This window comes from Triticum dicoccoides, chromosome 3A (genome assembly GCF_002162155.2).
Source record: "Triticum dicoccoides isolate Atlit2015 ecotype Zavitan chromosome 3A, WEW_v2.0, whole genome shotgun sequence".
Taxonomy (NCBI): Eukaryota; Viridiplantae; Streptophyta; class Magnoliopsida; order Poales; family Poaceae; genus Triticum; species Triticum dicoccoides.
Genome location: NC_041384.1, coordinates 359,706,088 through 359,718,211, shown reverse-complemented (window position 1 = coordinate 359,718,211; position 12,124 = coordinate 359,706,088). Strand labels below are relative to the sequence as shown.

The 12,124-nt window shown below is 47.6% G+C and overlaps 1 protein-coding gene across 1 annotated transcript in view; it reads left to right on the top strand.

Moving 5' to 3' along the window:
• Positions 1-9,388: 9,388 nt before the first annotated feature.
• Positions 9,389-12,124, top strand: part of LOC119268191 (ras-related protein RIC1) — a 3,634-nt gene continuing 898 nt past the window's right edge. The window contains exons 1-7 of the mRNA XM_037549770.1: positions 9,389-9,545; positions 9,980-10,052; positions 11,187-11,234; positions 11,335-11,382; positions 11,471-11,542; positions 11,627-11,782; positions 11,876-11,979. Coding sequence (XP_037405667.1) covers positions 9,532-9,545; positions 9,980-10,052; positions 11,187-11,234; positions 11,335-11,382; positions 11,471-11,542; positions 11,627-11,782; positions 11,876-11,979 — 515 coding nt within the window. The 5' untranslated portion in view covers positions 9,389-9,531. The remainder of the gene's footprint in view (positions 9,546-9,979; positions 10,053-11,186; positions 11,235-11,334; positions 11,383-11,470; positions 11,543-11,626; positions 11,783-11,875; positions 11,980-12,124) is intronic.

Genomic DNA, 12,124 nt, shown 5'->3' with positions numbered 1-12,124 from the left:
GAAACCAATATTATTGAAACCGTAACCCCGGAGGAATACATAAGGGACACTTTCCGGAACGTTTCAGACTCCGAAAAGGAATAGGTATGTTGTACGGTAAGTAAACCGACTCTAAAACAATTTTAAGGCAATATTTCTCCGTCTTGGAATATTTAGAAAAATAGAAAAATAAGTAGCAGTCCGGGAAGGACACGAGGGCCCCACGAGGGTGGTGGGCGCGCCCTACCCCTCTGGGCGCGCCCCCTACCTCGTGAGCACCTCGTGTGCCTTCCGGACTCTGTTTTCTTGCACGATACGTATTTTGGTCGGTAAAAATTCATTATACAACCTCCTGAAGGTTTTGACTCCCGTATCACGCAAACCTCCTCTGTTCTTGTTTCGAGCTGTTTTTCTGACAGATCCACGTTATCATGACGGCCCCAAGCGCCTCCAAGGACAAGTTCTTCGAGAAGGTCATCAACCCTTACCTCGCGGAGGTGCTGCGACACCCTCAAACCATTGGGTTGCGTGATGGGTTGCTGCACATCCGTGATGAAGAGGGACCAAAGGGGACCGGAAGCATGGAGACGAGGCTTGAAGCAGTGGAGCAACAAGTTTTCAAGTGCCAAAGGGCAAAATTGATGAGCTTGCCTTTAACTTGGCTCGACGCAGAGGATCCATGACAAAATTGAGGACAAGTGAGGTCTAAGCTTGGGGGAGTTGATACGTCCATTTTGCATCATGCTTTTATATCGATATTTATTGCATTATGGGCTGTTATTTCACTTTATGTCACAATACTTATGGTTATTCTCTCTTATTTTACAAGGTTTACATAAGGAGGGAGAATGCCGGCAGCTGGAATTCTGCGCTGGAAAAGGAGCAAATATTAGAGACCTATTCCGCGCAACTCCAAAAGTCCTGAAGCTCCACGGAACATCTTAAAATAAATAAAGAAAAATCCTTGCCAAAGATGAAGGCCAGGGGGCCCACACCCTGCTCACGAGGGTGGGGCGCCCCCCTAGGGCACGCCCCTACCTCATGGGCCCCCTGGTGGCTCTCCGACGTCCATCTTCTCCTATATGAAGTCTTTCGATGAGAAAAAATCAAAGGGAACTTTTCAGGACGAGACTCCACCGCCACGAGGCGGAACCTTGGCGAAACCAATCTAGAGCTCCGGCAGAGCTGTTCTGCCGGGGATACTTTCCTCTGGGAGGGGGAAATCATCACCATCGTCATCACCAACGCTCCTCTCATCGGGAGAGGGCAATCTCCATCAACATCTTCACCAGCACCATCTCATCTCCAAACCCTAGTTCATCTCTTGTATCCAATTCTTGTCTCAAAGTCCGGGATTGGTTCTAGTATGTTGCTAGTAGTGTTGATTACTCCTTGTAGTTGATGCTAGTTGGTTTATTTGGTGGAAGATCATATGTTCAGATCCTATATGCATATTATTACCCCTCTGATTATGAACATGAATATGCTTTGTGAGTAATTACATTTGTTCCTGAGGACAAGGGAGAAGTCTTGCTATTAGTAGTCATGTGAATTTGGTATTCGTTTGATATTTTGATAAGATGTATGTTGTCTATCCTCTAGTGGTGTTATGTGAACATCGACTACATAACACTTCACCATTATTTGGGCCTAGAGGAAGGCATTGGGAAGTAATAAGTAGATGATGTGTTGCTAGAGTGACAGAAGCTTAAACCCTAGTTTATGCGTTGCTTCGTAAGGGGCTGATTTGGATCCATATGTTTCATGCTATGGTTAGGTTTACCTTAATACTTTTGTTGTAGTTGCGGATGCTTGCAATAGAGGTTAATCATAAGTGGGATGCTTGTTCAAGTAAGAACAACACCCAAGCACCGGTCCACCCACATATCAAATTATCAAAGTATCGAACGCAAATCATATGAACGTGGTGAAAACTAGCTTGACGATATTCCCATATGTCCTCGGGAGCGCTTTTCCTATTATAAGAGTTTGTTCCGGCTTGTCCTTTGCTACAAAAAGGATTGGGCCACCTTGCTGCACTTTATTTACTTTTGTTACTTGTTGCTCGTTACAATTTATCTTATCACAAAACTATCTGTTACCACTTATTTCAGTACTTGCAGAGAATACCTTGCTGAAAACCGCTTATCATTTCCTTCTGCTCCTCGTTGGGTTCGACACTCTTACTTATCGAAAGGACTATGATAGATCCCCTATACTTGTGGGTCATCAACTATCATCATGTATGGGGGAGGATGCATTGCGGTTGTGTGACGCCCCAAGACCAGAGCTTCAGATGCCTTCCAGGGTTTCCGGGTTTCGTTGTGTGTTTCGTTTCGCCTGTTGCATTCTTCTTTGCATCGTGTGCATTGCATCATGTCATCATGCCATCATGTCATTTCTTTTTCTTAACTCAACTAAATAAATTGCATGGATCTTCGGTCCATTTAAATCGAGGGAACTCACATGGTGATTTCTCTATATAACATATCCTCCCAATATTTTAGGGAGCTATTATAAAGTATTCCATTAATTTGGAATTATCCGCAACCCACTTGCTAGATAAATCCTTGACCTTTCCTTCTTCCGGTTTTCGACTCTCAACTTTGTCGATAATTCTTTTACCTTATTCCAGAGCTCCACCAAAAAAATCTCAACATTTTTGGACCTCCCTATCACCTACTTCCTATGCAAAACCATTTGAATTAAATTCAAATTAGTTCGTTTCAAACTTCACCCATGTGTTCATTTCCATTTTTCTTGGATCAGGCTCATTTTTGTGACTCTGAGAAAATTTACTTCATGTCCAAACTCCACTGCAATCCCTCTCGGCCTTTCTTCAAGTTTCTTTTCTTTTATATAGTTAAAAAAATAAGGGAGAGAGAGAGAGCTTAGCCAGTAGGCCTCTCTACGCCCAATCCTCCACCCAACCGGGCCTCCCGCGCCGGCCCACCAAGGCCTCCCGCAGTCCAGCCACCGAACCCTAGCGCTCCCTCACCCGATCCCCACTCCCACGATCCCATCGCTCTCCCTCGCGCCGCCACAGGAGAGTTTCGCTCTCCTCGATCTCCCTCTCGCGCCGCCAGAGTCTCTCGCTCTCTCCCTGATCTCCTCTCTCCTCTCATTCGACCCCGCACGCAAGAACCATGTGTCGGCCTCTCTTTTCCCTGCGACCAGCGCCGCGCCTTGTGGTCGCCGTAGCGCTGCACCGGTCGCCGTCCGTCCCCTCACCCGCGCCCAGGGTCCTCTCCCTGCTTCCTTGTGCTGCAGCTCGTAGGAGGCGCGAGCTCTCGCAGGCATAGCGCAAGGGAGGAGCCCCGACGCCCGCGCACCCCTACGTTCCTCGCGGCCCCGCTCCGCGGTCCTTCCTCCTTGGCAGTGTCCAGCCCGAGGAGCTCCGCCCAAGCCTCGGCCCAGCGCCGCCACTCGTCGACTTCTTCTCCTCCTTGCTGCTGCTGGCCTCGACAAGGCTAGCGCCTTCTCCTCCTTGCCTCGTCCGCGCTGGAAGCGGCCTCCCACGCCCCAGCATCGTCGCCGGCCACCCTAGCATCCCCAGCACCGCTTCCTGCTGGTCACCTCCACCCCTGGACCCGCTGATCTTCCTCGTCACCGAGCTGTGCGCCTTCTCCTCGCCCTGCCCCCATGTCCAGTGCGTGCGCCATCGCCTCCTTGCTGCTGCCCGCCTGAGGTCTTTTCGTTTCGCTGGGTTTTGGATTGGCAAGAACGACACGCCAAGACCCGTGCCCGGACCGTCAAGCACCTTCTCCGAGGATTTTGCCAAGTACCATGACATGACGACCCTCGAACGCGTCAAGTACCTCTTCGCAAGACCAAGTTCCTCTACGATATGTGTACGACTACCGACGCCGAAGACCTATGAACCAAAAATTTCAAGTTCGACTACCGTCACAAGGACGAGACCGACAAGTCCGAAGACCGCCAAGTACCCCTTCGAATCCTTCAAGACTGTCAAGTGAACGACTACCATTGCTCCAAGATCCGAACGGCTACGACGACATGAACATCTGCGAAACGTTTACGATTACACGATGAACCACCAGGGCCGGCTACAACCCTTGTACCACTACTATCGCCAAGTACCACGACGACCGAAGCATAGTACCTCTACGTTTGCCATGTACATCGACCGTCACCGAAGACCCGTGTAGCACTAACGCCAAGTTCCCCTACCGTCCCCTCGGAAACATCAAATGCGTCAAGTCCTTCTCTGAGACGTGTACCACTACTTCCTCTATCGTCGCGAGAACGCCTACTTCCACTACGTCCCATCGAACCTGAACCCCTCCAATAACACACGCTTCGAAGGTATAACCATCGAGACAACGCCCGTGAATGAACGCATGTGTGTTGTATGAAATGCTCGCGTTTGCACCGTGCCCGACATGTTTTCTTGCATGTTCCCCGTTGTCATACCGTCGTCTCGTGGGACACCCGTTTGCCGGGATCACCCCGCCATCCTTGCATGACATGCTCCCATCACACTCGCTTTTGCACCGGCATCTCAATCGAGTTACCAGAACCGATATGTTGTTGTGGCATCATTTTCGGATTCGTTGTTGTGGCATCCCTTTTTCTTTCCACCACGGTGACAAATGCTTCATAATGCTCTTGTCAACTCTTAATAAAAAATGCATAAACTTGCACATGTCATCCGCATCATGATAACAACAATTAAAATGTTTAAAATTATTGTTTGCTTTAAATTGCTAATGCATATGGGGATTTACCGGATTTGTTGTTTGTTATATCCGGCCCCATTTAAATTGTTTAGATAGTATAGTTTTGTTATGCTTCACCTCTTGCCATGTTAACCAATATTTAAATTTGTTGAGTACCCAACCGGGAGAGAACTAAATAATTAATGTGGTGTTTCGTCAATATGCAACTCGTTGCATATTGAGCTCCACTTAATTTGTAGGATTGCTTGTGCACCTTGACATGCCATGCATATTTAAACCGGACATGCATCATACTTGATTATGCATCATGCCATGATTATGTGATGGTTGTTTACTATGTTGTTTGCTTCTTTCCGGTGTTGCTTCTTCGGGTTAGTTCCGATAACGTCGCGTTTGTGAGGATTCATTCGACTACGTCCGTTTGCCTTCTTCATGGACTCGTTCTTCTTCCTTGCGGGATTTCAGGCAAGATGACCATACCCTCGAAATCACTTCTATCTTTGCTTGCTTAGTTGCTCGCTCTTTTGCTATGCCTATGTTGCGATACCTACCACTTGCTTATCATGCCTCCCACATTGTTAAGCCAAGCCTCTAACCCACCTTGTCCTAGCAAACCGTTGTTTGGCTATGTTACCGCTTTGCTCAGCCCCTCTTATAGCGTTGTTAGTTGCAGGTGAAGATTGGAGTTGTTCCATGTTGGAACATGGATATTTTGTTGGGATATCACAATATCTCTTATTTAATTAATGCATCTATATACTTGCTAAAGGGTGGAAGGCTCGGCCTTATGCTTGGTGTTTTGTTCCACTCTTGCCGCCCTAGTTTCCGTCATATCGGTGTTATGTTCCCGGATTTTGTGTTCCTTACACGGTTGAGTTATAATGGAAACCCCTTGATAGTTCGTCTTGAATAAAACTCCTCCAGCAAGGCCCAACTTTGGTTTTACCATTTGCCACCTAGCTTTTTCTTTCCCTTGGGTAGGCCTACCCAAGGGTCATCTTTATTTAACCCCCCCCCTCGGGCCAGTACTCCTCTGAGTGTTGGTCCGAAATGGGCAGCCCGCGGGGCCACCTCGGGGCAACTCGAGGGCTGGTTTTACTCATAGCTTGACCTATCCAGGTGTGCCCTGAGAACGAGATATGTGCAGCTTCTATCGGGATTTGTCGGCACATCTGGGTGGCTTTGCTGGACTTGTTTTACCATTGTCAAGGATGTCTTGAAACTGGGATGCCGAGTCTGATCGGATTATCTTGGGAGAAGGAATATCCTTCGTTGACCGTGAGAGCTTGTGATGGGCTAAGTTGGGACACCCCTGCAGGGATTTGAACTTTCGAAAGCCGTGCCCGCGGCTATGGGCATATGGGAATTTGTTAATGTCCGGTTGTAGAAAACTTGAAACTTAACTTAATTAAAATGCATCACCCGCGTGTGTAACCGTGATGGTCTCTTCTCGGCGGAGTCCGGGAAGTGAACACGGTGTTGGAGTTATGTTTGACGTAGGTTGTTCTAGGATCACTTCTTGATCATAGTTTCTCGACCGTGCTTTGCCTTCTCTTCTCGCTCTCATTTGCGTATGTTAGCCACCATATATGCTAGTCGCTTGCTGCAGCTCCACCTCATACCTTTTACCCTACCTATAAGCTATAGTCTTGATCGCGAGGGTGTGAGATTGTTGAGTCCCCGTGACTCACAGATACTTTCAAAACCAGCTTGCAGGTGCCGTTGAACCATGTAGGTGACGCAACCAAGCTCAAGGAGGAGCTCGATGAAGATTGTGTTCGCTATGTTGTTCTGTTTCCAGTTGATCAGTAGTGGAGCCCAGTTGGGACGATCGGGGATCTGTGTAGCATTTGGGGTAGTCTTCTTTTATTTTGGTTCCGTAGTCGGACCTTGATTGTATTTGGATGATGTAATGGTTTATTCATGTAATTGTGTGAAGTGGCGATTGTAAGCCAACTATGTATCCTTTTCCCTTATGTATTACATGGGTTGTGTGAAGATTACCTCACTTGCGACATTGCTTTCAATGCGGTTATGCCTCTAAGTCGTGCTTCGACACGTGGGAGATATAGCCACATCGAGGGCGTTACAAGTTGAGATCAATTTGCAAAGGAGGAGGAGGATCAACCTTTGTGGCAAAGATCTCAAGAGACTTGTCTTGTGATGCGTCTACTTTTTCCTTATACACATTCCAATGCAACTGGGAGGTGATGGGCATACTCTTTAATCGGGACTTTACTCCCAATCCAACGTCATACCTCCCAATAAGCTTAACCACGGCATTTGAGTCATTCCAATGTAAAACGCTTCTCACTTTAACTACAAAATCATCAAAGCTTGGACTTGTGTCAAAAACCATAGCCTCTTCCCCTTCATCGTCATTTCCAAGCATAAATGTTGACTTGTCCAAATAATGAACATTTACGAGCTTATGCATCTAAGAAATTGGAAACAATATAATTAATCCATATATGTCCTCCAACCAACACAAATGGACAAATGAACTAAATTTTGCATAAATTGGACAAGTAACTACTATTCATACCAAAGTTAACCTAACCATTAACCCTAACCCTAACCATAACCCCTATAACCCTAACCCCCAACATAACCACCATAACCCTAACCATAAATGCATCATAAATGCACACAACAACATCAACACATAGGGTTTGCAATAAATTGACCAAATCAACACAAAACAAATATCTCAACCAATCAAAAGGAGGAAGAATGGGGGAGGTACCTTGGGTGATGAAAATGCTCCGCATCCACCGATGAAATCTCAAGCAAGTGGAGTGGATCTAGGGGGGTTGTGAGGGGGAGAGAGGGGGGAGAGGAGCTGAGCACGGGAAAGAAGATGACTGGGGAAAAAGAGTGGTGGTGGGGCCCACAAACCAGCCCTCCCCACCTTATCCACCACACAGGACCCTACCGCCAGAGGGTCTGGCGGTAGGCTTCAGTAACCTACCGCCGTACCCGATGGTGGTAGGCCCTTTTCCATGTCAGCGCCTGCCAACGGCCGTCAGTCGCCGTCAAAGGACCTACCGCCAAAGGGGACGGCGGTAGGACGTGCAACCTACCGCTAGACCCCCTGGCGGTAGGCAAAATGGTTAGATCCCGAAATATTTTTGAACGGGATCAGATCCTGATTTTGTTTGCAAAAAGGGTCAAAACACGAAATTTTCTCCCAAACCGAGGTGGTTCCGCCTGAGAGAATGTACAATGCATAGCCTCAAGGTGATGCCTCACATGCCATGTAGGATCGAATATGACGTAAAGTAGGTTCAGATAGGGAAGCGGGATCCTCTTCAGGAGGCGGGTGCTTGAAGAGAAGAAGTGTGGTCCGGTGACAAAAGCTGAAAATGTTGGAGTAAAAAGTAGAGATGCATGTGTACTAAAGTCTTTATTTTCTACTCCCTTCGTTCCTCTATATAGTGCGCATAACTTTTTTACCCATATGCCAATATGTAGTGCGTATTAGCTACTTTGGGCGCTTTTGGACGAAACTAACCCCGCAACAGCACTCCCGCACGCAACGCTAGCCTTTATCCCCTTCCTTCGGTTTCAACTCCACGGCGGCGGAGATTTCAGGAGATGGAGGACGGCGTCTCCGGCATCTCCGCATCCGCCTCCAGCGTCGCTTTGTCCACGACCGGCGCATCCGGTGTCGTCGCTTCCGTATCTGGCGTCGTCGCGTCCGTGTCCGACGCCTTCGCTTCCACGGTCGAACTCCGGCGTTGTCGCATCTGCTACTGGTGTCTCCGCCTCCGCATACGGTGTCGTCGCATTCGCATCCGGTGCCTCCGCGTCCATGGCCGGCCTCCGGCGCTGTCGCATCTGCTGCTGTTGTCTCCGTTGCCACTGTGCCCCTGGCCTGCATCCCGGACAATGAGCTCCAGCACGAGCCCACGGACGCCGGGGAGCAGGGTCACCAGCTGCGGGAGCTCGGCGCGCGTGTGGAGCTCGTCCACCAGCCGCCAACGCACCCAGCAGTCGTGCCTCGAGTTTCGTCAGCAGCGCGCGTGCACACGGCATCGTGCACCTCCTGTCGCCACCGTTGTGATTGAGCTCGCCGGCACACGGGTCCGCCGCGTCGACCTAGAAGCTCGCGCCGCGCTGCTCTACCATTTCCTGAACGTGCAAACACTGTTCCGCCAAGTCGAAGTGAGCGCGGCCACCTCCACATCGCGTGCCATCCTCTCAGCTCCCGTTCCTCCTCCGACGAGTGACGACTCGCCGCGCACTGGCGACATCGTTCTCTGCATGAAGGGCACCTCCATAGATTCCCCGCGTGGGCCATGCGAATCGGGAAACGCCCGCACCCGACGCCCTTCATCTACAATGCCCAGCCTCCTGCTTCTCGGCGCCGCGCTGATTTCAGAAGAGAGGATTGAGGATAGAAGATGAATATGACATGTGGGATAGAGATGTCAGTGAGAGCAGACTATGATCCAGGGCGGGATTGATATTTTCCCGGTACGCCAAATTAGTCCAGGGTTGATGTTGACCGGGATTAAAAAGGTTAGGGTATAGATTTCAGGGATTCAGAGATGGAGGTTCAATTCCAACGAGGTCTACGAGTTTAATAAGGTTTAAAACATACTTTACTCCCAAACAAGCCACCCCGGGTGGTCGCGGAGTCTACGTGTGTGACCGTGGCCTGGACTCCACGAGACGAGACGTGCCCCACTCGACAACCCAGAGACCCTCCTTTTTTATTCGCTCACCTTTCCTCTCCCCACCTTCTACCCCAATTCTCACCTTTCCTCTCCCTCGGTCGTCGCCTTCGCCTCCCGGGAAATCGCCTGCCGCCTCGTCTCCTAGAAACTCGCCGCCGCCGTCCGCTGCCATGAATCCCGAATAGTACGCACCTCCTCACTCCCTCTCGTCTACCTACCTTGTTAGAGTTCTGGATGGAATCTGTCAGTGTTGGGTTTTGGAGGCGACCGATCTCGCCCTCGGGTGTGTCCGATGGCCACCGATTCGTGCTCCTCTCGTGGATCTGCGCCCTCGCTGGACTTCACTTGTACGATCGCGGATCTAGTTGTATTATGTTCCATCCATGCCGGAAATAGCAGATTCTCGGATGCGCTCATCTTCGTCCCGGCCCACCGGATTACGCCACCGTTATCTCGGTGCCCCTACTGAGTGCTTCTAGTTGTTGAAGTTGGGGCTTTTTTAGTCTCGTTTAGATGTGTCTTCTCCTTGGGTTGTTACTTCCACTTGTTAGTAGCATGTATTATTAGCTTGTCTAGATGTGCAAAACCATGCGATGAGATGCTTGCGTGACTATGCAGTGACTACCTCTTCAAGCTGCTGCTCATTGGGGACTCGGGCGTGGGGAAGTCTTGCCTGCTGCTGAGGTTTGCGGTAAGGATTGCTCCTTTTCACCATCTCTTTGAGTAAACTTATTTCATGTAGATGCAGTGTGGTAGGGCGCCAGAAAACATAGAGATACTTTTTCTTAATTTGAATGAATGCACCTCTCATACAAAGCACCAAGTTACTATTCGTACACAATCAAATGTTAGGAATCTGTAGCAGGGATGAACACCACAAAAGTGGTTAGTAAGCCATATTTTTTCTCTTGCTTGTTGTTGTTGCTGCCCATTTACCCCGTCAGTTTATAATAGCTATTGCTGTGCTAAATGACTGTTAGGGATGCCATGCTATGAACAAGGTTTGTAAAAACAATAGTGACCGCGTTACATTGTGTTTTATTCAACTCCTTTACCCATTTGATTCCGTTTGGAAAGTGGAACCCAAACAACAACTTAAAATGCTGGAAGATTATTTTCCCAAATGTTGATTCTAGTGTAAGATTGCCATTTTCTTCTCTGTGTTTGCTCTGTGCTCCAACGTACCTCTCACATTTGGCTTTACCAAAAAGTTATGCAGAGCCTGTCGGGGGCTAACCAAACACAGACGACATGTTACCCTTGGCTGGACAGCCATTATCTTATTTAGCAAAAAAATTCTCACGGAATATCACACTTTCCAATGCATGTCTAAACAACCCCCTTTACCAGAATTAGAAAACTTACCATCATCTTGGGCTTTGATCTCCCCGCAGTTTCAGAGAAAACTACTAACCAAATATAGTATTAAATCAATTTCTAAATTTTGTGAATAATCTAAAATGCATTGTAATTATTTGCCTTTTGACAAGTTACAAATGTTTTGCCTATTCCGTCTCTCTCATAGTATCTACTAATTCAGTACTCAAGTTAAGGATATTATTTGCAATATGAAGTATATTATATTGTTGATGTCAAGTAAGCAGAGCCTAGCATGTGTTGCTAGTTGCTGGAAACTAGCAAAGACCAACAGTTTTGTAGGCTCTCCATATTTCTCTCATCTTTAGCAGCATTCGGTGTGGTCATCCAAGAGCATCTAGCACAAAACCTTCTAGAGAAGTGTTGATATTCTGAATCAACTTCTGTGAACTTGCTCAGCCTTTTTTCCGCTGCAAGAAACTGATGATCTTACTGACCTTATTTACAGGATGATTCATATCTGGAGAGCTATATCAGTACTATTGGTGTCGACTTCGTAAGTTGATTCCTTTGCGAGCTTACTGAAGTTAATTTTCTGTATAGCATGCGCACGTGCCCCCTGTTGTATATCCTTTTCACTGTCTTTGACTTGCTAGAAAATCCGCACCGTTGAGCAAGATGGAAAGACGATAAAGCTGCAAATTGTAAGTAACCCATTGTAGAAAGTTCTACATTGTCCTTACAAGTTAGAAGTTTCAGCTCTGATTTTTCAACATGTTCTTAAACCTTCAGTGGGATACTGCTGGACAAGAGCGATTTAGGACCATCACAAGCAGCTACTACCGTGGTGCCCACGGCATCATTGTGAGCTCTGTTCAACATTTGTCATTATATATATTGACTAGATTAACACCCATGATTCATAGTATTGTACCTTCTGTCGCACAGGTTGTGTATGATGTGACTGACCAGGAGAGCTTCAACAACGTCAAACAGTGGCTTAATGAAATTGACAGGTATGCTAGTGAAAATGTGAACAAGCTTTTGGTGGGGAACAAGTGCGATCTAGCTGAGAGCAGAGTGGTTTCTTACGAGGCTGGCAAGGTAATTGTTTGTGCATCCATTACCCTTTTATGTAGTTCCTACATGTGATGCGATTAATTATTAAAATCACATACTTGTGAATGCCGATTGCAGGCCCTTGCCGATGAGATTGGAATACCATTCCTGGAAACCAGTGCCAAGGATGCAACAAATGTGGAGAAGGCATTTATGACCATGGCTGCAGAGATAAAGAACAGGTGACAATACAATTCATATTCTACACCTCGGGCTGTCATACCCATTCTGGATATACATGAATGAAAATATTGTTACACAGACACAGTAGATATGCATGGAAGGAAGTCTTCTTGTAGTGATAACTATTTGGCTCATCAAATCCAT